We start from the raw sequence: 23,928 nt of genomic DNA, 5'->3' as shown, positions 1-23,928 counted from the left end.
GCAGATAGATCAATATCCACAATATACAAAGAAGTCAAAAAGCAAAGAGTCGAGAAAATGACCCCGTTAAACAATGGACTATGGCTCTGAACAGAGCGTTCCTAAGAGAAGAAATAAGAATAGCTAAGGAATACCTTGTTCAGACTCCTTTAATAAAAAGCAGTCAGAAGGGTCGGGTAGGGGGAAAGGTGGAGGGAGTGGGAACTGGGATTAGTACGTAAAATGCAGAAAGATAATGCCTTTTCTTTTTTAAAAAAATAAAATTAAAAAAAAAAAGCCAGTCAGGGAAGATGGCAGTTTTATCAATAGAACCTTAACAAACATCTTTCCATAATCAGAGGGAAATGTAGAAGCTGGTGTGGTGACCTAGCAAATGAACCTGCCTTTGCAGGGCAGCCTTCTTATCTTATAGCCGGAAGCCGAGGCAATGTCTAGCCTGTCGTTTTCACCAAATGTAAAGCAAAATGTTTGGAATGATTAAGTATTGCCTGTGTTGTATGTTCATAAAGATAATTAAGTATTATCAGCCTAGTGCTCTTTGGAGCAGAGAAGGGTGGTAGTGTAGCAGCATACATTGTAGGGTTTCTTATTTTTAATAAAAAAAATTAAAGCTGAGCATGGTGGTGCACACCTTTAGTCCTAGAGGCAGAGGAACAGCTTGATCCACATAGTGAGTCTCAGGACATCCAGGACTACAGAGTAAGACCTGTCTTAACCGTGTGTGTGTGTGTGTGTGTTTGTGTGTGTGTTATATGTAATCATACGCATGTGCAAATATATAACCATATATACACATATGTATGTATAATTTTCTTTTATCTCCTATAAAATTTTATGTATTTTTTAATATGAGCAATATATAGGCATATAACACATTATATTTAAAATAATAAATGCAAGGACTGTAAAGGTCTACTGTGAGTGTGTGGAGAGCAACCTTTTATTAGATGATTGTTAGGGTGTCATCTAAGTTCTGCACCAGAGCTTCTCAAACTTTGCTTTTCTGGGCTTCAGTGGGTTCTGTTGAAGTCTTCCCAGATCACTCTGGGAAGTGAGAACCAGTGCTTGGGTGATCTCTGCGGATCTTTGTGTCCGTTAGCTCTACTTTTGAAAAGTTGGCCACACACACACGTTTCTAGTTAAACTTGGGGCCTGCAGTTTCAGACCTTTGTTAGCATGCGTGTGCACCTGCATGCAGTGTGCAGATTTTACTGTGCTGCAGATCCGTGTATAAACCAAGCAGAAAACCCCAAAGCCTTTCATACAGATGGACTTTCAAGTCTGTCTGGTACCCTCTCTTTCCAAACTGGCTGAAGTCCATTCATGTAAAGGTTAAAAGCCTTTCTCTATGCCACACCTTCCATAATGGCGGACTGAGGTGAAGTAGATCCCAGTCCTGCAGATTCCCTGACCTGGCACTTACTCCCCTACTGTAATCGCTTCAGTTTTGTGTCTATGGGTGTTCAACTGTGAGTCTGTAATCAGTGCATGCACCTGCATCATGACTCCAGTTACATCAGGCATCTTGGGTAGCACTCCTCTTTCCCTGCTGGGTGGACACCACAACAGAGCACACCGGATGCACCTCAGTACAATGAGACCTCGTAGGTTCTGGATGAGGAGTCCTGGAATCTCCACCAGAACCGTGTTAGCCTGTCCCTATGCAGTGCCCTGCACTCAGCTGCTGTAAAAAGTGGTTCTGAAGAAGAAACTATGGAAAGCACAGCTTCTATTGCTGTAAACCTTTGCAATGAAGAATAATAAGTATTGTCTATTAATACTTCTTAATTTTTCTGATATAAGGAGTTGTGAGGGAGAAAGGCGGTTATTTTTAGGGAAAGATATCTACCAGAAGAATGGGAAGCTTGTCTCGTTTTGGTAACAGTTCTGACATTTCTCACATTTACTTCTCTGCCTTTATTGCCAGGAAGCTTAAAGCTGCTTCCGGCCTGCAGTGAAAGGCAGCAGGGAACGGACTTGCGTGCAGCGAGGGAAGTCGGGAGCAGGGTGAGGTGTTGCTGGCAGCTGCAGCTAGGCAGGTGCTCCCCAAGTTCTTGTGCCGCCACCGCAGCACCCTTGCTCCCAAGGTGGGCACTGGCCACCCTGAGTGCAGTCAGCATCTTCTGTGCTGTGCGTGGTCGAGTTAGCTGGAGAATTTGAGTCTTCCCCTGCAGGTGCGGCCGTCTTTAAACTGCACGGTTCTCACAGTTGGCACATTTTGGTTCTTCCTTCTTCCCAGGGTCTGTCTTAGTGTCTTAGGTCCCGAGTTTTTCTGTGCTTCTGCACTTTGCACCTGCTAGGATGGTTGTCGGAAAGGTACACGGTAGCAAGTGTCTTTGCATCGTTAGAGCAGTTGAGACCTTGCCTCCTGCTGGTGGGAAAGTACACCAGTGCAGTGCTGTTGAAGCAGTGTGGGCAGTTTCTCTCCCGGAGCCGGGAGCTGAACTTGGCTCCCACGGAGCCCAGCTGTTCTAGCCATATTAAAGGCATGTCCATTCAAAAATTTGTTGGTGAATTCATAGCAGCATTCTTCATAATACCCCCAAAGTAGAAACCATTCAAACTTGGATCCATGAGCGAATGGTCCACAAAATGTACATCAATCAATAAACGGCTATGAAAGAAACGAAGTACTGCTACATGCTGCAACATGAATGAACCCTGAAAAGATGTTTAGTTAAAACAATAAAAAAGCCAGACCCCAGAGGTCACATGCCATTTGACTCTGTTTATACAGAGTAGCAAGTACAGTCAAGTCTATAAGAAAAGAAGCTAGTAGTTGCTAGAGGCTGAAGGGCAGAACAAGTTTGAAGAATGTGGATAGAATTTTAATGAATTCTTCTAGTTATATGTACTCAGAATTAAAAACATGCTCATACAAGAATGACTTTGATTCTTTTGGAAAGGATAAACATTTTCTGGAACTAGTAATAATATTTGTATAGCTTGTGAATAAAATGTCCTAAAAACATAGAATTTATACACTTCAGTAAGAGAATGTAATAACTGATGAATTGCTCTGAGGTCACTAGTCCAATTACTTACTCCTGGTGAGCAAGTAATTACATGTGTCCAGTCTTTACAGTGCTCAGGTGGTGCAGAGTGGGGGTGAGGGTGGGAGGAGACTGAGACCCCGGGGAACTAGCAGGGCATGCTAAAGACTTGGGAAGCCTGTGGCCCAGCATTGGGCGGTATGCTGTTTTGTCTTGACCTTGTGTAACTTTTCCATGAAACAGTCATGTTACTTGAAATGCTATATAAAAGAAGTCATCATAAGCATGTTCCCTGCTCCTTTAATTAAAATTTCTCCTTGAAGCGTAGCGTGCCTAGAATAGCAGAAATGCCTGTGATGAGCTAGTGTACCTCCCAGCACAGCCATCGGTCATTGAAGAGTTCTTATCAGTAAACATGTAATTATGATAATTTGGTGGTAGAAATAGAATGAGTTGGCAGGCCTTAGTTAGGTTCCCTGGCAGACTGAGCTAAAACATGTGGATCTGGTTTTGTCTGTGCCGTCCTTGGAGCCGGTGACCTTGATATCAGTGAACTTGAACTAAGCAAGCCTTGAGGCCTTGGTGACAAAGCCTAGCGCTAGGCGGCTTAGCTGTGGTGTGACAGTAGAGAAAACCTTAGAGAAAACTGTTACCATATTAAATATTGTTTTTGGAAGCCTGGAAATTGCTGTAAAACGTTGTTTCAAACACACACGCGCACACACACACGCGCACACACACACGCGCACACACACGCGCACACACACGCGCACGCACACACACACGTCAGAGGCCTGGAGGCATAGGTTATTGGTAGAGTACTTTCACCAGCAGAAGTATATTTTTTCACTCAACTGTAAATGCTTGTAGGTTATTTATTTTTTTATGATTTTGCAGTATATTGTCATTTGTTTGATATAAGTATCTTTTATTCTGTTTTCTAGATGATTTGGTAATGAAAATGAGGGGGAGAACCAAAATGGTTTTAAAAGAGTATTATTTAAAACAGTTATAAAAAAATGTGAATTTCTCAAAATAGTCACTCATTCAGTCACTTGAAATAGAATCCTAAAAATGCAGTCGGCCCCCATTCTGACTTAGAGTAACTTCTGCCCTGCTGTTCTGAACTGTCTGAAACAGGAGCGATTGCAGGAGGCAAGGCTTCCTGTGCCTCGACCTGCTTGTTAGCTTTCTCACCCTGCCACTGCTTGAGGGCAGGCACAGTGCTAGTGGCAGGAGGTAATTGTGCCCTAGAGGACAGTGAGGCCATCCCAGCAGTAATGCAGAGAAACATAACTTGCCAGGACTGAAAGTTGAAAGATGAGCTGTTTGTTAAAATAGGATGATTTTAAAAATTAAGGTTTGTGTAGGTAGTGAGATACTGTTTTAAAAATTAAGTCTGTACAAGGTAAGAAAGGAGACAAAGCCTAGTGAAGAAAACAGTGCAGTGCAGTGTGGCGGTGTACGGTCAATGCCAAGTTTCTACTCCAAATTACATGGCAGAGCTGGAAGGTGGCTCGTTGGCTAAGAGCACTTTTTTCTCCTGCAGAGGACCCAGGTTCAGTTCTTAGCACCCACATGGTGGTTCACAAGCATCTTTAACTCCAATTCCAGGGAATCTGGTGCCCTCTTCTAATTTTCGTGGGCATCAGGCATGCACGTAATACACATTACAGGCATACAGGCCAGTCGCACATAACATGAATAAATCTTTAAGAAGAAGAAAAGACTGGAAGCTGAAGACAAGGCTCAGTGGTAGTGCTGCTACTGTCCCAGGAATCCAGCACTGCCCGGAACTCCAGCTCCAGGAGCTCTGATGCTGCCGCCTGCCTCTGCAGCCTATGCAGATACATGGAACATAAATTCAGGCAGGCACAGACATACACGTAATTTTTTTTTAAAGAATCTTTAAAAAAAAAAAACTGGAGTCATACCTTCTTGTCCTTGATAAAGGAAAATTCTGTCAAAATGTCTTTTGATAAGTAATTGTGAGGGTGTATTAGAAGGGGACAAGTACGGCAGGAGAACTTTTTGCTGAGCGTGCGGATTTTAAAAGATACATATCTTCTAATACGTACATATATGCATGCGTATGCATTGCCAGTTCACAGGGGTTGCTCACCAGCTCCAGAGTGAGAAACAGCATAGAAGAGCAGTTGCAATGCAGGCTCCCAGTGAATCCTGGCCTTTTGCTCTCCATTTGTGTGAGACGTTCAGCTTCTTTCCCTGTCCCTTAGCTTTTCTTCATACAGTTCGTTCTTGGAAAGCAGTTATCATGTACATCATATAGTAAATTGAGACTATCATTAGTACTAGTAAGACTATTAAAAACTAATACATATGTTAAGGGTGTGCATCCCCCCCCCCCACACACACACAGGGTTTCTGTGTGTAGCTCTGGCTGCCGTGGGGCTTGCTCTACCTGCCTCTGCCTCCCGAGTGCTGGGATTAAAGTCGTGCACCACCAGCAAAACGTCTAATTTTTTTATCATGTTTATAAAAGTCTTAAAAATGTTTGGTGGCTTTTGTTGATAACAGTGTCCTTTAACTGAAGTGATAGACAGATGCATGTCGAATCCTCTCTCCCGGCCTCCTGATTCAGCACATGGACTCTGAGCTATGCAGAATTTGTTTAAAATCCCTGCCCTGACTAGCAGCACCTCTTAGCACATTTTTTTTTCCTTTTCTTTTTGGGTTTTCTAGACAGTTTCACCGTGTAGCCATGGCTGTCCTGGAACTCTCTCTGTAGACCAGGCTGGCCTTGAACGTGTGTATCTGCCAGTCTCTGTCTCCCAAGTGCTGGGACTAAAGGTGTGCACCTCTTCTCTGGGGTCCTCAGTAGCACGTTCTTCTGTGGGTTCTGTTAGAGGTGAGATGCTGTTCACTGTGAGTGGGAAGAGTTGCCATGTTAGTGCTGTGTTCTGGGAGTCGAGGGAAGAGACTGTCTCCTTGGCATCAGTTTCTGATGGCTTTGACGCAGACCCTGGGCTGTGTCCACTCTTAACCCCAGCAGTCTGGAGAAGCATGTGCTGCAGTGGGTTGGTAGGTTGGTCTAGCACATTCCAAAGCGAGTGCTAATGAGAAGCAAGGCCGTGGTGGTTTCAAATTAGTCTGCTGTCCTCTGATTGAGAATGGCTTGTCCAGATCCAGGAGTTTCTAGGCAAAGTCTTTTTTCTGTTTTCTGCTCCTTGTTTAAAGAGTCACAAATTGCAGTGTATGTAAGATACGAATGGCCATGCCAGCGGCTCCCCTTCCTGGGGTCTGTCCTCTCAAGATTTCAGTGGTAGGAAATGATTACTGTGATCTTTCTGTGGACAGTGACCAAACTTGTGTTCTTCTAATGTACCCAAGTGTGCTAAGGGACAAGTGATGTCTCAAGTTTTTAAATAACTAGCCTGGTTAATTTGAAAGGAAATTATATTAAGTACTAATTACTATAACAGACACAGTATTTAGAAGACATTGAGAGCTAGTAGTAAAATATCTCAACCAAACAGACCAGGATTTAGTCTTTCAGACAAAGAATGCCTTTCATCCTGAGGTTGCAGAGTCTGACTATAATGTCCAGATCTTTATTTCTAATTGCTGGGAGCCATATTTGTATATATGTTAATGTTAAGTGTAAGGTTACATGCCTAACACTTGGGGTTTTGTTTTTAATGGCTCTTGGGGGGAGTATTATCACCCCAAGTGGAGTCACTGCGTTTAAACTATAGTTTGTGTGTGTGCGCGCGTGCATTTATGCATACACGTATTTTAAGTAAACATAAATAATTTCCGCCACGGCTGTTTTTCATAGTATTTTTATTGATTATTTGGAAATTTCACATGATGAATCCTGAGCACTCTCATTCCAGTCTTCTCTGGTCTGCACCCCCCTCCTTTGGACTTCCTGTTACACCCCCTCCCCCGCCAATAAAAGAAGAAAAAGAGAACAAGTTCAGTGTTTGTGGACCGTGTACTCACCAGAGCATGGTCAAACTCCTGGTGGGGAGCCCCTTAAAGAGAACTGAGTCCTGGGCTGGAGAGATGGCTCAATGGTTAAGAGCACTGCCTGCTCTTTCAAAGTTCCTGAGTTCAATTCCCAGCAACCACGTGGTGGCTCACAACCATCTGAAATGAGATCTGATGCCCTCTTCTGGGTGCAGGCAGACACACAGACAGAATATTGTATACATAATAAATAAATAAATATTTAAAAAAATAAAAGAGAACTGAGTCCTGCCCCATCTGCTCCCCTGCCAGAAGCCATCAATGTGGAGAGCAATACTTCAGCATCCTTATCACAGTCTTTAAGAATTCTCTTTGGTGGCTTTCTGTCTAGGCTGCTATTTTTTAGGGGGCTGAGGAAGGGTAGGGGTTGTCACAGAAGCCTTTTATGTCCCTCTTTCTCAACTGAGTCTGCAATCACCAATGCCATGGCAAAAACAACTTCCCTGCTCTTGGCAGCCATCAGGAACACGAATCATGGACTTACGTTTCTGGAGACAGCATGGACCATGGACATCCGCATGGTCTCCAGCATTAGCGTGTGCCACGGACCTCAGCATAGTATCCAGTGGCAGTACAGACCACAGAATTAACACAGCCCTCTACCGCAGTAGGGCCACGGGCTCAGACATGCCTTCCATGGCAGTTTGGACCCAAATATCACCATGGCTTCAGATGGCAGCCCAGGTCACTCACATCTCTGTGTCCCCCAGTGGTAGCACAGCATAGACATCAACATTGCTTCAGGCTGCAGCACAGACCACAGACATTCACATGGCCCTTGGAGGTAATCCGGGCCATGGACATCAACACATACCCAGACATGGCCCTTGGCAGCAGCACATACCCAGACATCATCATGGCCTTAGGTTGCCGTGCAGGCCTCTCACATCAATATAGCCCGCAGTGGAAGCACAGCCCACGGACATCTGAATGGCCGGCCTTCAGTGGTACCTTGGGCCAGGGACATCAACACGGCTTCCAGCTGTTGTAGGACCATGGACATCCAGAAGATCCCTGGGCTTCAGCAGGCCTGAGGAAGTGTACCATGGATACTGAAGGGTCTTTCAGGCGCAATGGGGACCATAGGGGTCTTTTGAGGGGATTCAATTCAGAAAATGATCTGTTCTTCCATCTTGGACACTGTGTTGTTGCTTAGAATCAGGGAGATGGTGCAGCCAGGTAGTGTGTGTGTGTGTGTGTGTGTGTGTGTGGTGGGGCCTGTGACCGAGTGCAGGGTCCAGGCTGCAGCACCCTCCCCTTTGGCCCTGTTCGACAGCATGTTCTCCCCTCCACCGCAGGCTTCTCTCTTACCTCTGCCTGCTGTCTTATCTCTAGTTCCACCTCCACCTATCACCTCACCGCTCCATTTCTCAGTCTTTCCCACCTCTCCGCTGACTCGTCCTTCATTGCAGTGGCGGTAGAAGTTGGTGTCACATATATGGATGCATACATATATAAACACACACACCCCCCACAAATATTCATTGCAATGAGACATTGGTCTGGCTCAGGGCTTCTGCTCAAACTGGGCCATTGCCGAGAGTCGTCTCGGATATACCGCTGTTGTCAGAGTCATGACGGGCTTGCAGCTCTGCTCCTGCAGGACTGGCTCCTTCACATGCTACAGCAGCTCATGGGTGGGGTAGGTGTTGGGGTGGACCCACTCAAAGCATGGGATCCGAGCATGCAGCTTTTCGAGATGCATTTGATGGGCCTGTAGAGGGCCCAGTGGTTAAGAGTGTGTATTGTTCTTGCAGAAGACCTGAGTTTTGTTTACAGCACTCATCGTCAAGGTGCTTCAAAATTGACGGATACAGCTCCCGCTCCAGGGGGCCTGCACTCGTCTGTGCACACACAGCCCTCTATACACACATCGATCACATAATTTAAAAAATCTTAAAATGCATTTGATGGTGCCCAGTAAGTGAAATTTTCTGACGCAAAGGACTTTCCTCCTATCAGTAGGCGTCCTTGGTTTGTCAAAATAGATACGGAAGTAATGGGTGCTGGATGGGTAAGATGACCGCTCCACCAGTGATTCTAAAAAGATGTAAATGTGAATGTAGACAGGTTTGCCACCTTTCTAATAAACGCATGGAGTGACGTGAACACATATCTCTGAAATCAAATCTCTGCTTTTCCCTTTCTAGGTGTGACTGTCAGCACTGTACATGTTAGTTCTGGATAGCTATCCCCCCTACCATGGCAGTACTTCCATGTGAACCCTTGTCAGAAAGAAACTAGAACTTCTGTTGCCAGGGCATTGCCAGTCAGGTTCATTCCATCAGGAAAACATTGGGTATAAGTCCATGAGTGATTATTTAGAGGAAGGATTTTGGTTTTCTTAAATCAAATCATGATTGTTTGACATCTTTCTTTGCTTTGGTTTTTGAGGGAAACTCTATTCGGTTTTCAAGTTTTTATTTTTATGTGTATGGGTTTATGTGTGTGCATGATGTGCATACAGTGCCCATGAATACCAGAGAGAACAGATTCCCTGGAACTGGAATTTCATGGTGCTGTGAACCACCAGTGGGTGCTGAGAACTGAACCCAGGACCTCTGGAAGAGAAGCCAGTGCTCTGAACTGCTGAGCCATCTCTCCAATCCCTTATTTAGCTTATAATTGAATATGATATAGAGTTTATACTGTGCTTAGCATAGTTGAAAATATTCTTGGCAAAGATGCATATCTGTACCAATAGGTGGAAGGACTGTTTACTCATATTTATGCCCTGTTTTTTTTTTTTTTTTTTTTTTTTTGTCCACATGGTCCTAGTTTTGTTGTTGGAAAGACAGAAAGTAAAGGATCAAGGAAGATTAGTGCTGATGCTCAGAAATAAAATCCCTCCAAATCTAAATGCTGCTAAAGCAATATTAGCAAAACTGCTTGGGGTTGCATGGAGCCTAGGTACCCGTGAAGTGAAGGTGGCTGTTTGGAATCTGTGTCATGCAGTGCTGAGGTAGTCCAGGAGGTGGGGGCTTTTGTTAGTGAGGCACTGACCCAGATAATCATTGCTAGGGAGAGCCTCTGCCTGCTCCACAGTGTCCTGATAGGCAGGAGAATCTGCTGCAAAGAGCACCCTGCTAGGCCTTAGTAAGGGTAAGAGCAGTGTCAATATAGATACTGCATTAAGTCAGATGTATGGTCAGAGCGCCTCATTGTATTATTCCTGACTCCTTAAAAGAGAGGTATTTTCTCTGGTGGTTGGTAGCCATGAGGTAGAGCACTGGGCTTTTGTTGAGACCCCCCCCCAGGTTGATTTTTTTTTTATTATGTTTATTATGGGCTGGAGCATGGCACAGTAAAGGTAAGAAAACCATTTGCAGGAATTGGTTCTCTCTTTCCACCAGCAAATTCTGGGGCTTGAACTCAAGAGTGTCAGGTTTGGTGGTAAGGGCTTTTACCCATGAGCCATCTTGTCAGACCAAGACACTCTATTCAAAACAGGCAGGGCATTTCACTGATAGCAGAGAAGAAGTCCCCGCCCCTTGAGATTAAAGGCACCGCTGTTCTAGTAACAGCGCATTTTTAACATTCTGAAGCTGAGAGGCACATAGTTACATAGTTGGCGCCTATCTTAGTTGAGGGAGTGGTTGTCTTCAGTGACTGGGAAGTTGTTTCTCTGTCTCATGTGTAAGGTATTTCTGAGTCAAATACTGTACTTTTATTAATGCCATTGTATTGAAATCTGGGATGTGAAGATTATGTTCATCAGTGGTGGTGGATGGTGATGGTGGTCTATATTTCTATTCTGTGGGGTAACGGGAAAGGTTTTAATAAGATCAGCATGTGGGGGATGTGGATGGTGGAGGGGGAGTAGGAATATTGAAGGCGTTTTCTTAACACCGTTTTCTTTTTTGAATTTCTAGTCTTTATAACCTGGCTTCACTGGAACTGAGAGAGAATCTTCTTACGTATCTTCCTGAGTGAGTCTCTGGGGAAAAGAAGAGGGCATTTTGTGCAGAGTGACTGGCAGGATAGTTTCCTGAGCAGTGCTCCCTACCACATCCAAATGAACCATGCTTTTGGAAACTGGTCCAAGGAAGGAAGTGTGTTTCTCTGTGTGCCGTAAGCCTCTCTGAGCATTCTTGTTGTTGTTGGTTATTTCAACAGCTCTCTCACCCAGCTAAGGAGACTGGAAGAACTTGATTTAGGAAACAATGAAATCTATAATTTGGTAAGTGTATGTCTGAGAGATTTGATGTTTCTCTGCCCTTATGATCTTGAGGAGTGATCCTGAGGAGCTCAGTAGGGATGTCTTTCTTCAGGTACAGCTAGGAAACCTGGGAAATGTGTTTCTTTGCACAGTGGTGGAAAAATATGGTTTGGGGAAGTCAGGACTAGCGGTCTGACCATGAGGGGCGGTGTTTGCATTCTAGGGAGGAGGTTGGGGCAGTTTTAGGGACAGAGTCTTGACATGAGAGAAATAACAGCTAAGCCTGCTGTGGTACCCTTTTCCCATTTGATAATTCTTTCTCTCATGATGGAAGTTGGAGGTCTGGGGCCTTGTCACTACAATGTCACCTTTTGTTTCAGCCAGAATCAATTGGGGCGCTCCTACATCTGAAGGATCTCTGGTTGGATGGAAATCAACTGTCTGAATTACCTCAGGTAATTCATAGTGTGTCTCACAAAATGTGCAGCAACAGCAGTAAACTGTGTCTTCCCTGCTTCATGGGACTTCCCAGAAGACCCCAAAGATAAGAAAATGAAAGAATGAAATTTGTGTCCTGACCATAATGACACATGCATGGGCAGCACATATATGGTGGTTCTGTTAAACATAATGACACATGCATGGGCAGCACATATATGGTGGTTCTGTTAAACATAATGACACATGCATGGGCAGCCCATATGTGGTGGTTCTGTTGAACTTGTCCATATTGGATTTCATGGTCTAAGTTGATGAGGACGACTGACCAGGTCTCTTCCTCAAGAGGGCACAGATCTCATTACAGATGGTTATGAGCCACCATGTGGTTGCTGGGAATTGAGCTCAGGACCTCTGGAAGAACAGGCAATGTCTTAACCACTGAGCCATCTCATTGTTGAAAAAAAAAAAAAACACATCTGCAAAAAGGCCATGAGCTTTCACCATTGTACTGTGCCACAGGGAGACTGGAAACCCAGCCCACTGTCTTTATAGATGCCAAAGTCTGTACATCATCTATTCTTCCTACCCAGTGTAGTTTACTTTGCGTCATTAGACCTGTGGATGATAAAGACCATAATTGAGACACTATATATCTCTGCTACTTTGCTGCTGTGCCCAAGTACTTTAGGGTATTTTTTTTTCACTACGTTTTCCCCCGTGTGGTAGTTAATGTAAAATAATATTAAGAGCTCCCCCTGTCCACCATTGCACTCACGTTTTGAGCTGGGTGCCATGATGTTTAGTCTTTTCTCTGCTGTCATCAAATGAGTCCCATGTTCTAAATGAAATGGGCCATTTCATTCTTCAGAGTGGAGTCTGGCAGGCAGGTCTTGTTTCAGATGAACCGGTTGAGAAGTTCCCCCAAAAAGCCTTCCCCAGCACAACAGCCATGTCTTGTTCCCTCCTTTTCTCTGTCACGTAGTCTGAATCTTGAGTGTTCACAGGCCCTGCCTTTCTTGGTGTGGGTGATCACATTTTACAATAGTTTACGTGCTGCCCGCTTGACTGTGGCCCAGGGGTGACGGGCTGTGAGCTGTGTGGGGGAGCCACAGTGAGAGGCCAGGAACTCAGACACTAGAAGGACGCACTCAACTAGACTTGTCGTCGTTCTGTGATAGCCCTGAGGTTACCATGATGTCTCTTAATGACTAATGGAACTGAGAACCTAATGAGACTCTACTTCTGAAATTTGGGCTGCCTTTGACTGATACTGAGATTTCACTGGGACGTGTGTGAGATCCTTGCCGGATGGGGAGAATGCTGTGGAGGACCAGGAGTGTAATCAAATACTGGCCATGTGGTATTAAAAGGGGAGAGTACACGTCTGAGCAATGTGTATAAGTGGCATCGTAGCCACAGAGGAATGGGATCGCCAGTGGGTTATACTTTAAGCGCTTATTTAAAAGTCCCGTTTGCCTCTAGTATCAAGTTCTACTAAACCCCTCCTTCAGGCTCTGCAGCTGTGATTCCTATAGTTTATCATTTTCATTGGAAAGAGTCTAGGAATGTACTCAGATATTCACATCAAGATATGTGCTGAAGTAACATGCTTAAAACTGAGGCCTTAAATTATTTTATTTTATTTTTGTATTTTATGTGTGAGTGTTTTGCTGGCACATATGTCTGTCCACCATACTTGTGTAGTGCCCTCTGGAGACTTGAAGAGGGTGTGGGGTCCCCTGGGTCTGGCCTTACAGATGGTTATATGCTTCCCATGTGGGTGCTGGGGGTTGAACCCAGGTCTTCTAGCAGAGTAGTCAATGTTCCTAATCACTGAGCTATCTCTCCAGCCCCAGAACTGAGGAGTTTTGGTTTGGTTTGGTTTGGTTTTTTTGAGACAGGGTTTATCTGTTTAACAGTCCTGACCATTCTGAAACTCACTCTGTAGACCAGGCTGGCCTTGGACTCACAGAGATCTGCTCGCCTCAGCCTCCCAAAGAACTGAGGATTTTTAAAGACAGTTTTCCATATGTATATGATGTATGATATTATATGACATATACATATATATACATATATATTGTATTTTGATCATATTTACCCTCCACTCTCTGCCTCCAATTCCCCTCACTTTGCTTCATCTCCTCCCAACTTCACGTCGTCTTTATTTTCCTTTTCTTTTAGTCCAAGTCCAGTTAGTGCTGCCCATATACACATGGGTATGGGCCCACCTACCATGGCCCATGCCCTTAAAGAAAAAGAACTTTCCTTTCTCCTTCAGCCATCAGTTGCCAGTAACTGCTCACTTGGGGAGGGGGTGAGGCTTTGTGAGCCCCTACCCAATCTGTGCTCCAGTCGTAACCTGCTTGATCGTGTGCAGATGCCCCTATGTGGTATGAGGTAATGTGTGCAATGGTGACATCATGTCCAGCGTTCTACAGCATTCGTCCTGGTCTTTCAACTCTCGCGTTCTTTCTGCTGCTGTTTCTGTGATGCAGACTTGGGTTTGATGGTGAAAATCTAGAGCAAATTCCTTTGTGCTGTGCTGTGCAGCTTCAAGCATGTGTTTCTCTTTCCGTGCCATGAACACAGGAAATAGGGAATCTGAAGAGCCTGCTCTGCTTAGATGTCTCTGAAAACAGGTTGGAAAGACTTCCTGAAGAAATCAGTGGCCTGACCTCGCTAACAGACTTAATCATTTCCCAGAACTTACTGGAAACAGTTCCCGATGGCATTGGTAAGTATTGAAACGTAGCCGACATAGGGTTCCACCTGCTGTCGTCTTGAGCGTTGCTCATTGTTGTTCAGTGCTGGGAATGGGACTTCCCATTGCTTGTTTTTATAAGGAAAGCAAGGGATAGTTAATGCAGTTTCAGCTACGCCAGTCCATCCTGGTGATACCTGTGATATTGTTACTTTCAAGTGCTGATTCATGTCTACGTTATCCGAGCCCCATAATTGTAAAAGTGACGTAGTCACGATTAGAGGACAAATGAGCAGTCCCTAGGACCTTTCATATCAGAATTCTAAACAGTCCATGAGACTGTAACTCAGACATCACTAGAACTTAGGTCTTTACTGGTCTCCATCCTCTTGATATGAGCACACTGGGAAGGTGCTTTTAAAGGGGACACCATAGAGCTGAGCCATTTATAATGTGCTGGGGGAGATCTTTTAACCTTCCTGTTGGCAGAGGTTGCTTGTTCGGTTCCAGCCACCCAGACTGTGTTAATTAAATCATTGCTTGGCCTGTTGCTTAAGCATCTTTCTAGCTAGCTCTTATATCTTAACCCATTCGTATTATTTTATATTTTACCACGAGGCTCATGGCCTACCAGCAAGGTTCCAACCTTCAGCTCCATGGCTTCTCTCTGACTCCGCCACCTTTCTCCCAGCATTCAGTTTAGTTTTCCCACCTAGCTCTACTCTGCCCTATCACAGGCCAAAGCAGCTTCTTTATTCATTAACCAAAAACACATGCACAGAAGGACTCCCCACGTCACCTTCTCTTGCCTTTTTTTTTCTCCTTCCTTCCTTCCCTCCTTCCCCTTTTTCTTCCCTCCCTCTCTTCCTCCCTCCTTTCTTTTTTCCTTTCTTTCACTTTTTTGACACAGACTCCCCCTATGTAGCCTTGGCTGTCCTGGGACTTGCTCTGTAGGCAAAGCTGGGCTTAAACTCACAGAGCTCCTCCTGCCTTTGCCTCCCAATTTCTGGGATTAAAGGCCTGCACTGCCCAACCGTACTCACTCCATTTCCTTTCTTATAAAGGAGGTTAGACCAGGGTGAGAAATTAGTACAGAATGTGATGGAACAAGTGTTGTTATTTAAGCTGTGAAAAATGTTTTATCTTATCTTCTTTCTCATTATTCAAGGGCCTGAACTTGTTTTTCTTTAAATAGAGGTTTTTGTAATGTTTTCCTTGTATGCACTGCTAATCCTGTAAGAAAGAGAAATGTCTGTTAATGTGCTTTTTCGGTTGTTCAGAAATTTTGAAAGCAGATCCAAATCAATGTGTGTTTGTTTTGCACAACTGTTTAAAATGTTAATTTTTAGATATGTGCTAATAATTATTTTATATCTAATGCACAGAGATAGAGAGAGGGGCAGGGAAAGGGAGAAAGAGTACACGCAGGGACTGGTAGCTCTATTATAGCAAGGGCCTGTGGGGACTTAGTACCTTACTGATTGTGATACACAGTGAGCGAAGGAATGGCCAGTTTTCCCTTGCCCCATGCCTCTGCCCAAGGCTGTAGAGTTCTTCTTCACTACTCTTTCCCCAGCTTCATGTTTCTCTCTGTGTGGAGGGGATCTTCTCATTTAATGTGATGGTGTCCTTGCTAGGATCTCATAATAACAGACACTGGCGATAATGAAGGGTGCCTTCACTGTTTGTTTCCCTGACTTCAGCTGGAAGGAAGAATTTGAATGATTTAGGTTTTCTTTTTGTCCCTGGGGACTTGGAGGTGGCCATTAGATTCATTCTTCTTTCTCCTTGTCCTGTGGGTGTCTGTCAAGACTTCCTGTTGAGAAGCTCTGGAGTTTCTACCTTTTTCTGCATGCACAGCTACTCCTGTGAGGGTCTTCACAGAGTCACTGCGTTCTCGCTGACAAGTCAGCTCCTCCAGCCATGGGGCGGGGTCAGACACGCCTCTCTCGAATCCACTCTTACAAATGCATAGGCAGCTGTTTGTCCTTCATGAAATTCTCTGGCTTTCACAGTCCTTTCAGTTAGCCCTTTCAAATAATTTGTTTCTAATTACTGACTTTCTGATGTGCTGAACAAATTGCTCTTCGCACTCAACCTTCAGTGATCTAAATGAGAGTTTAGTTTGAGTTTGAAAAGCTGGTTGACGAGAAAATAAGTAATTATTTAAAACAAAAAAGAACAGCAGCTAGGAAAAAAAACAACCAAGTGGTGATTAGGCAAAGAATCACAACTAACGAGTTTAAATGACACCTTTATAGGGAAACTAAAGAAACTGTCAATCTTGAAGCTCGATCAGAACAGACTCACACAGTTGCCTGAAGCAGTTGGGGATTGTGAAAATCTCACGGAATTGGTTCTTACAGAAAACCGTCTCCTGGTGAGTGCCTGGTGCGGGGATGGGTTCTCTGCCATAGTAAGGTGTGGCCTGAAGACCAGCTTGCTCCGCACTCAGATCCTCGCACTGCACTCCCACCTCAGCCTGCCTGTGACTGGCTGTGTCCTGGCTGTGTTCGCGCACCAGAGGGAATGGGAAGGGTCTGGGGGATGGATGCTTAGACTGCTGTGTTCTGAGATGGAGGATGGCATCTGAAAACTTTGAACAAGCCCACTGCCATCTCTACCCTAAAAACAAGGACTGAAGGCAGCTGCCCAGACTCACGCTTTGACCAAGCTTCCTCTCGCCACCAGGGTCAAGAGTGCACGCACGAGGATGGGTCAGCATGGTGGCAGCCGGTCTCTGCTGTCTGCCCCTCCTGCCCTTCCCTTTGCTTCCTAGGTCAGGCTCACTGTTGGTTGCTTCTCCTCTACTGTGGTTTTCTTGTGCGTGCTTTGTTAAGAGGCGACTGCTTGGCTCTCTCTCTGCTCTCTTCTTTACAGCCCACATTTCCTCCTTTCTCTCCTCTTTCTTCTCCTTGCTCATGCGTTACTAAGTAAAGTAGTATCCTCTGGGAAAGAGCAGTGACAGACAGCCTACAAAGAGCAAAATCTTAGACGCGGTGGGTCCCTGCAGTGTCCTTCCGCAGATGGCCTTCCTCTGGCAGGCGTGGCAGAAGTTCCCAGATTGTCTAGTCTTAGCGGAGCTTTAGGCTTACAAATAGAAGCCATACTGGTTACAACTCTAGTCCCCCTCAGATTCTGTGTGGTGTTGGAGAGCCCCGGGAGCCCGCCTGCTGTTTCAAACATACTGTCATAACAACAGAACTTAGAATACGTCATTGCATTTCCCCAGGTGACCATTAAAGACATCTGATATTCACCTAACATTTTCTTTTGATACTCTTGTTAAAAAAAAAAGTCCTTGTAAATAATTGCTTCTTCTGTTGACTTATGTTTTAAAAATTGTGATAAGTTAATAATAAATGTATTATTTCAATAGACTTTACCTAAGAGCATTGGAAAACTTAAGAAGTTGAGCAACTTGAATGCAGACAGAAATAAACTGGTGTCTTTACCAAAAGAGGTATGTGCTGCTAAAGAAATAACATGCTAATAATTGTTATACATAAGGGATCAAAAGTGTTCATTAGTGGTATTTTTTTTATCTTTAAAAGGCGTGTGGTGCATTTTGAGCATGAACCTGGCCAGAGGTGTGCATTCAAGAATGCCTATCAGTTACATGAAAGAGACTTTAGAAAGGTACATTGACAGGATTTTAAACAGAAAAGAGAGAGAGAGATTGATGTTTTGATAAAGAGAATGACTATGACAGAAGTAGATAATTTGGGAACTTGACAGAGAATATGGATGATTTGGTGTTTAACTGCTGCATTTAACCATAAACCATTATCGTGCTTATAAAAGTGGACCATCAGGCAACCCTGTTTCTTGGAAGAGATTTAGGTCCTGTTAATGTCTAGGCTGGGAATCCTTTACCTTCTCCACCACTGCCCCCACCCCTCTCCACTCCCCGTCTCTCGTCCTCCTCTCCCACTGGTGAAAAGAGACAACTGCTTTCTATTGTGGCGAGTGACTCGGCTTCTTCAGAGGCTTCTAGGTCTACCATAGGAGGTGGAAATGCAGAGAGAACGCACAGTGAAGGGGAGCATGGAGGTGTCTAGTGTCCTTTTGGAAGGCTTATTGTTCACTGTGTTCTGGGAACTGGGGGCACTGTACTGAAAAGTAAGACTGATCTTGCCTTTTTGTTCTTAATATTCATCACATAGCCAAAAGCTGAGTTTATAGTTCTTTCCTTTCCCTTTATCGAATAGCTGTTGCTGAAGACTTCCTGTTGGTTGGGTCCTCGTAGAAAAACCCTCTTCCCTCCACATTGTCATTGGCCAACTTAGCTTTGTTCAAATTTCTCTGCTCTGACCCTTTCATCATCTGTCTTGGAATAATTTCAAAGTTGGTATCTAACGATCTAGAACTTGAAGGTCGCTTAACAGGGTGTGCGGGCTGCTTCTTTCCCTTCTCAGCTTGGTTCTCTGCTCACAGTGCCCAGTCTCTTCTGGGTAAGTTGAATAACCTCCCTGAGTGGAAGCAAGAGGAAACAGATTAAAAACATGGCACACTTATAATCAGACATAACCTTGATATGAGCCATCACATCTAAGCTAAACCATCTCCAACTGAATGACTCAAATCTACATCGCAGCCAAATTTGGGACAACTAAGATTCTGCTAATCAAAACATTTTGCTTCTAATCTGTAAGCAGTAAACCAAAACACAGCTGATACTGTGAACACTGATTTTCCTGCTTGTGGAATAGCACTTGTGCATGGGGAATGGATTGGATGCAGAGTCAGCACAAGGAGATTTGTTGCTTTTTTCCTTAGTGCCCAGTTTGGCCTGTGGTGCCTCTGTGTGGCTCCATTCGCTCAGTCTTTGAAGTCGTGCTGGCCTCCTTAGTTCACAATACAGAAACTGAGGGCAGCCGGTCTTCAGCTCCTAAGATGGCGCTCCTAGTCTCTAATCCCTGTGACTGGACTGTAAACACAGGGCAACACAAGGGGCTCAGATTCAGCACGGCCTCTTCATGTGTCCTGGAGATTGTACAAAATCTTGATTCGGTAAAGAAAGGTCAAATGACCTTTGGTCTGGGCATTCTAGAAAATCGGTATAGCAGAGGGGTATTTTGGGGCCAATGCCAAGGAGAGCACTTTGAAGTTTAATAATATTCTCCCATCATCTCTGGATGGCTCTTGAATTCTTTTTTTCCAGGGAGACATTTTAGGGGAAAAAAAATCTTACAAATTTATTATTATGAAACAGCTACTGTCATTTTAACAGTGAGCTGTCTTTGATATTTTTAAAAATTGAGTGTCTAGCAGTGTTTTGCTTATAGCCTACTGCAAAACTCTTCTTACCTTTAAACCATTTGTGCTGTCACATTCTCTATTTTCTGGGAAACTGTGATTGATTTCCTGGCATTAGAGTTGTATAAGTGGATAAAACAGATACTTTTTTTCTTCAGTGTTTTGATAAAGCAGAAATGTTTTGATTCTCAGGAGTGAGATATTTCTAGATTACTTTCAGCCCTAACCACACACACCCAAATCCCAGGATAAAAAACTCATTATGTCAGTATATATCTCTGACTCTGCCATGGATCTCAGTTTGGTACCCAGCAGAAAGAGTATGACTGCTTGTCTCGTTGGGACTGATCAACTAAACCACAAAGTGTGTCGCCATCACGTGTCAGTCACAGTGTGTACACTTAGTGTAGTCTGCCCTGTGAGGTCTGTGTGTGAACACCAGCTTTATCTCCTTGCTTGACACCACTTGATCAACTCTTACACTTTCTTGGGGTCTTTCCATTGAAAAATGTGTTACCTTTTTTTCTTGATCAATTAAGTTGCAAATATGGCATCTCTAAGCTAAGACAGGAAGTTACCAATTTCTGTGTCCCAAGTCCATAGTTGTCTAATTGCTGTTGGTTGCTGCGTCTGTAGTTTTCCCGATACTGCGTCTCTGTCGTTGTAGTTGATGGTATTGTATATCGTCAGTCTCATGGCACAGCCCTTGCTCCAGCCGCATGAATTTCTGTCTACTTTCCCAAATGACTGAGGGGAAGGTGTTTGTCTGTTGGGGTCACAGTAGAGGATTCTGTTTGTGTTTTGTGGTGTCATTTGTAGTGAACATTTGGAAATCAATGAATGTCTCTTGTTTTCTTAATTGTTAGCTGCTTGGAGTTTTAGAAAAGTCAGGTAAACTTGTCATCTTGTAAGTATTGTTCTGACTACAGTTACATCTCTAACTCCCGTTTTGCTTCATTAGTGCATGAAGATTCAAACTGGCTGACTGCTCTGTGTGTTCATCATTGTAAACCATGGACATTTTCTCTATAAATAAATGTAATAACTGCATGACTTGGACTCTATTGATAATGTGTTTCTCACATTTGTTCAGATTATTATTTCACAAAAGTATGCTTTTCTGTGACTTACATTGTAAGTTATTCAGAAATTCTGAAAGGCATCTTTTGCTGCCTCATCTCCTTCACTGCATTGTGCTGTCAGCATGATCCTAGCTTGTGGAAAGGCTCATCCGGACACATCTGTGGCACACGGCATGCTTCTGAGCGCCCAGCCACTTGTGCGCTTTCTTTCACTCTGTTGCTTAAGTTTATGTATTTCTGGGGAAGGGGAGAAGTTAAGGGGATGAAAGTGTGGGAGTGTGGTTTGTAGATAGGCAGGGAGCCAGAGTGTGACCGTGGGGCTGATGAAAAAAGGCACTGCCTTCAGTAGTCCCCAGCCAAATGCTTCCTTGAAACACCTTCTGGCTAAAAAAACTTGAGTTTAGAATACAGAAGAGATTTTTGCTTGTTATTTTTGTGTGTATTGGATCAAACTAAGAAAGGTACCCCAACTATATCACACCTGTTTGGTCAAATGGGATAAGATAGAATTTGTAGAACATTCATATATATATAATTTAGGCACTGTGCAAATATTAATTCCCTGTAAATATTCTGATATTCAGAAATGTTTATGATGTTAGATTATTTATTTCACAGATAGCTTTAAATTTTAAAATTATTGATAATATAAATAAAATATAATATACAACCTATACATACTAGAATAAGATACAGGTGACCATGAGATCTGAAAATTGTGAATGCATTCCTAAATTTGAAACAAGAAGTAATCAAGAAAGAGTTAACAGGGCTCAAGAGACGGTCCAGTCAATAAAGTGCCTGCCACACAAGCACGAGGACCTGAGTTCAGTCCCTGGAGGTTCTTTTTTTTTTTTTTTGGCTTTTCGAGACAGGGTTTCTCCGTAGCTTTTGGTTCCTGTCCTGGAACTAGACCAGGCTGGGCTTGAACTCACAGAGATCTGCCTGCCTCTGCCTCTCGAGTGCTGGGATTAAAGGCGTGCGCCACCACCGCCTGGCCCTGGAGGTTCTTGTAAGAAAAACAATGCATGAAACCCCAGCCCTGGGAGACGGAGACTGTGGGTCCCTGAGGCTTCCTGGCCTGTTCGCTTAGCCTAACGAGGGAGATCCAGGCAAGCGAGAAACCATGTATCTACAAAATAGGAGATATTAAATATTTTCTGTGGTGTGAAGTGACTATTAAATCCACAGACATTAAATGACTTCTCACAACACACACGAGAATTTGTTGTGATGACTGTGTCCAGCCGTGTTGGCAGTAAGCAAGGACACGGTTTTATACATACGTACATATATATATATATATACATACACATAGATATCTATGAGTAAAGAGCAACTAACCCTGCTAAGATCATTCTGTGTAGCAGACAGGGCTTGCTGTGGTTTGAGCATGTAGAGCAGTTGACTGGCTTCCTTGCATAAGCTGCCTCTCCCTCAGGAGTCACAGGTGAACTGGTGACTCCTGGGCTCTGGGGACCCCTACTTCTTTTGATCAGTGTAGCAAATTAGGGATAAAAAGTTTCAACTTTTTGACCCTTTTCTTTTTACAGGATTCTCGCAGTTTTTAGTAATCGCCTCTTGAACCAGTGCATGTATTATAGCAGCCAGGTGTCTTTGTGCTTTCCGATCATAGTAATGTACTACCTGTAAATACAGTTTTCTATTTAAAAAAAAAAAAAGAAATAGGAGATGGGACTTGAGAAAGGATGAAGGTTACCCCACAAGCTCCAGGTGCTCATTAGATTCACAGGAATGCAAGCACAAAACAGTTGATGATTGTGGTGGTTTTGTCTACCTGAAAGATTCCTCGTCTGAAAGGGGATAAAAACTATTTATGTAGGAAGACATTCAATTTCAAATGAAAAAAATCTTAACTATTATCAGAAAGTTCTTCATGTCGCTGAGCTAAAGATGTGTCTGTCATGGTAAAGTAAACAAAACCGAAAACAAGTGGTACCCAGAATGGGAGAGCACTGGGGAAATCAGCCCCATTGGTTTTCACAGATGTGTGAAGACATTTTAATCTATCAGAATTTTAAGATTTTAAGTGAAACACCAAATGTTGACAAATACTGCAGGCAAGTACCTATTTTTGTATAAGTATCAATTGCTGGGGCTGTCATGGGAGAGACTGTTGATATTAAAGACTTAAAAACATACCTTTTGTTCTTCTGTTTCTAGAAATTACGTTTGTGAGGTAAAGACAAATCAGTATCACCATTACCAGATGATGATTAAACTAGTGCTTGGGTGAAGAAAAGAAGTGTTGGAATTAACTAGCAACATCAACCTTGGATGTTTATTTAATCATTTTGTTATATAAACAGTGAGGAAAATATTGTGTGGCCAGTAAAATCCCTGAAAAATATTATGGCATTAGAACATGTTCTTATGTTCAATACGCTAAAGATCATAATGTCTTGTTATGTATATGGTCTAATAATTTGAGGAATCCCCAGACCATATCATTCTGAAAATGTTCATGAAGTGGGGAACATTTGTATAATATAGTACAGGCTCTGGAAAGGACTCTAAAATTATGTATATTTGTTCAGCTTGTAGTTCAGGCGAGATTTTGTTTTCTTGTAAGTTTTCCTTTTTGCTGGTAAAATGTGGATTCTATTCTGCTCTCAGTACTGACAGGGCAATACTGAGAAAGCAGTCTGTTAGTTGCAGGCGCCGTTTGCAAAGTGGAATGCAAGCAGCACGGGTGGCTGCCGTAGGCTGCCTCACGTAATCATCAGTCTGGTTATCACCTCCAGGTTGTTCTGTAAGAATCCACTCTTTTCTCAATCTGTGGGCTGCAACCCCATGGCTCTGTCGAATGGCCCTTCACGGGGGTGGGGGTGAGGGTCGCCTAAGACAATCAGAAAGTAAAGATATTTACATTATGATCTATAACAGTGGCAACATGATAGTTATGAAGTAGCAACGAAAATAATTTTATGGTTGGGGGTGGTCCTGGCAGCCTGAGGAGCTGTATTAAAGGGTCACAGTATTAGGAAGGTTAAGAACCACTGCTTTAAAGGTTTCCATGGTGATCTCCAGGCCCTTCCTAGGCCAACTCAATGGCAGACAGTTAAATATAGGATCATTTTGAATTAACATAGACACAAAAGAGCTAAACTTAGGTTTCCTGCAACATTCTGTAGTTTTTAGAGACTCCAAATCCAAACCCTTGTATTCTTGGAAGGTGTTATTAGTGGTTTAAGGGAGGTTTAAAATACCAGCTTCCTACATAACTGGTAATAGGTTATTTAAACAGTGACTCTGCTTCCCAGAATTGCTAAGTGA

General features: G+C 43.5%; 1 protein-coding gene across 1 annotated transcript in view; it reads left to right on the top strand.

Annotated features, from left to right (window-relative positions):
• The window catches only part of Lrrc1 (leucine rich repeat containing 1), a 115,314-nt gene that overhangs the window by 77,901 nt on the left and 13,485 nt on the right, over window positions 1-23,928 (top strand). The window contains exons 5-10 of the mRNA XM_057767228.1: window positions 10,859-10,915; window positions 11,103-11,166; window positions 11,526-11,600; window positions 14,179-14,323; window positions 16,552-16,670; window positions 17,670-17,753. Of these exons, the coding sequence (XP_057623211.1) occupies window positions 10,859-10,915; window positions 11,103-11,166; window positions 11,526-11,600; window positions 14,179-14,323; window positions 16,552-16,670; window positions 17,670-17,753 (544 nt within the window). The remainder of the gene's footprint in view (window positions 1-10,858; window positions 10,916-11,102; window positions 11,167-11,525; window positions 11,601-14,178; window positions 14,324-16,551; window positions 16,671-17,669; window positions 17,754-23,928) is intronic.

This window comes from Chionomys nivalis, chromosome 4, assembly GCF_950005125.1.
Source record: "Chionomys nivalis chromosome 4, mChiNiv1.1, whole genome shotgun sequence".
Taxonomy (NCBI): domain Eukaryota; kingdom Metazoa; phylum Chordata; class Mammalia; order Rodentia; family Cricetidae; genus Chionomys; species Chionomys nivalis.
Note: the sequence above shows the minus strand (reverse complement) of the source record. Positions and strands in the feature narration are given on the sequence as shown.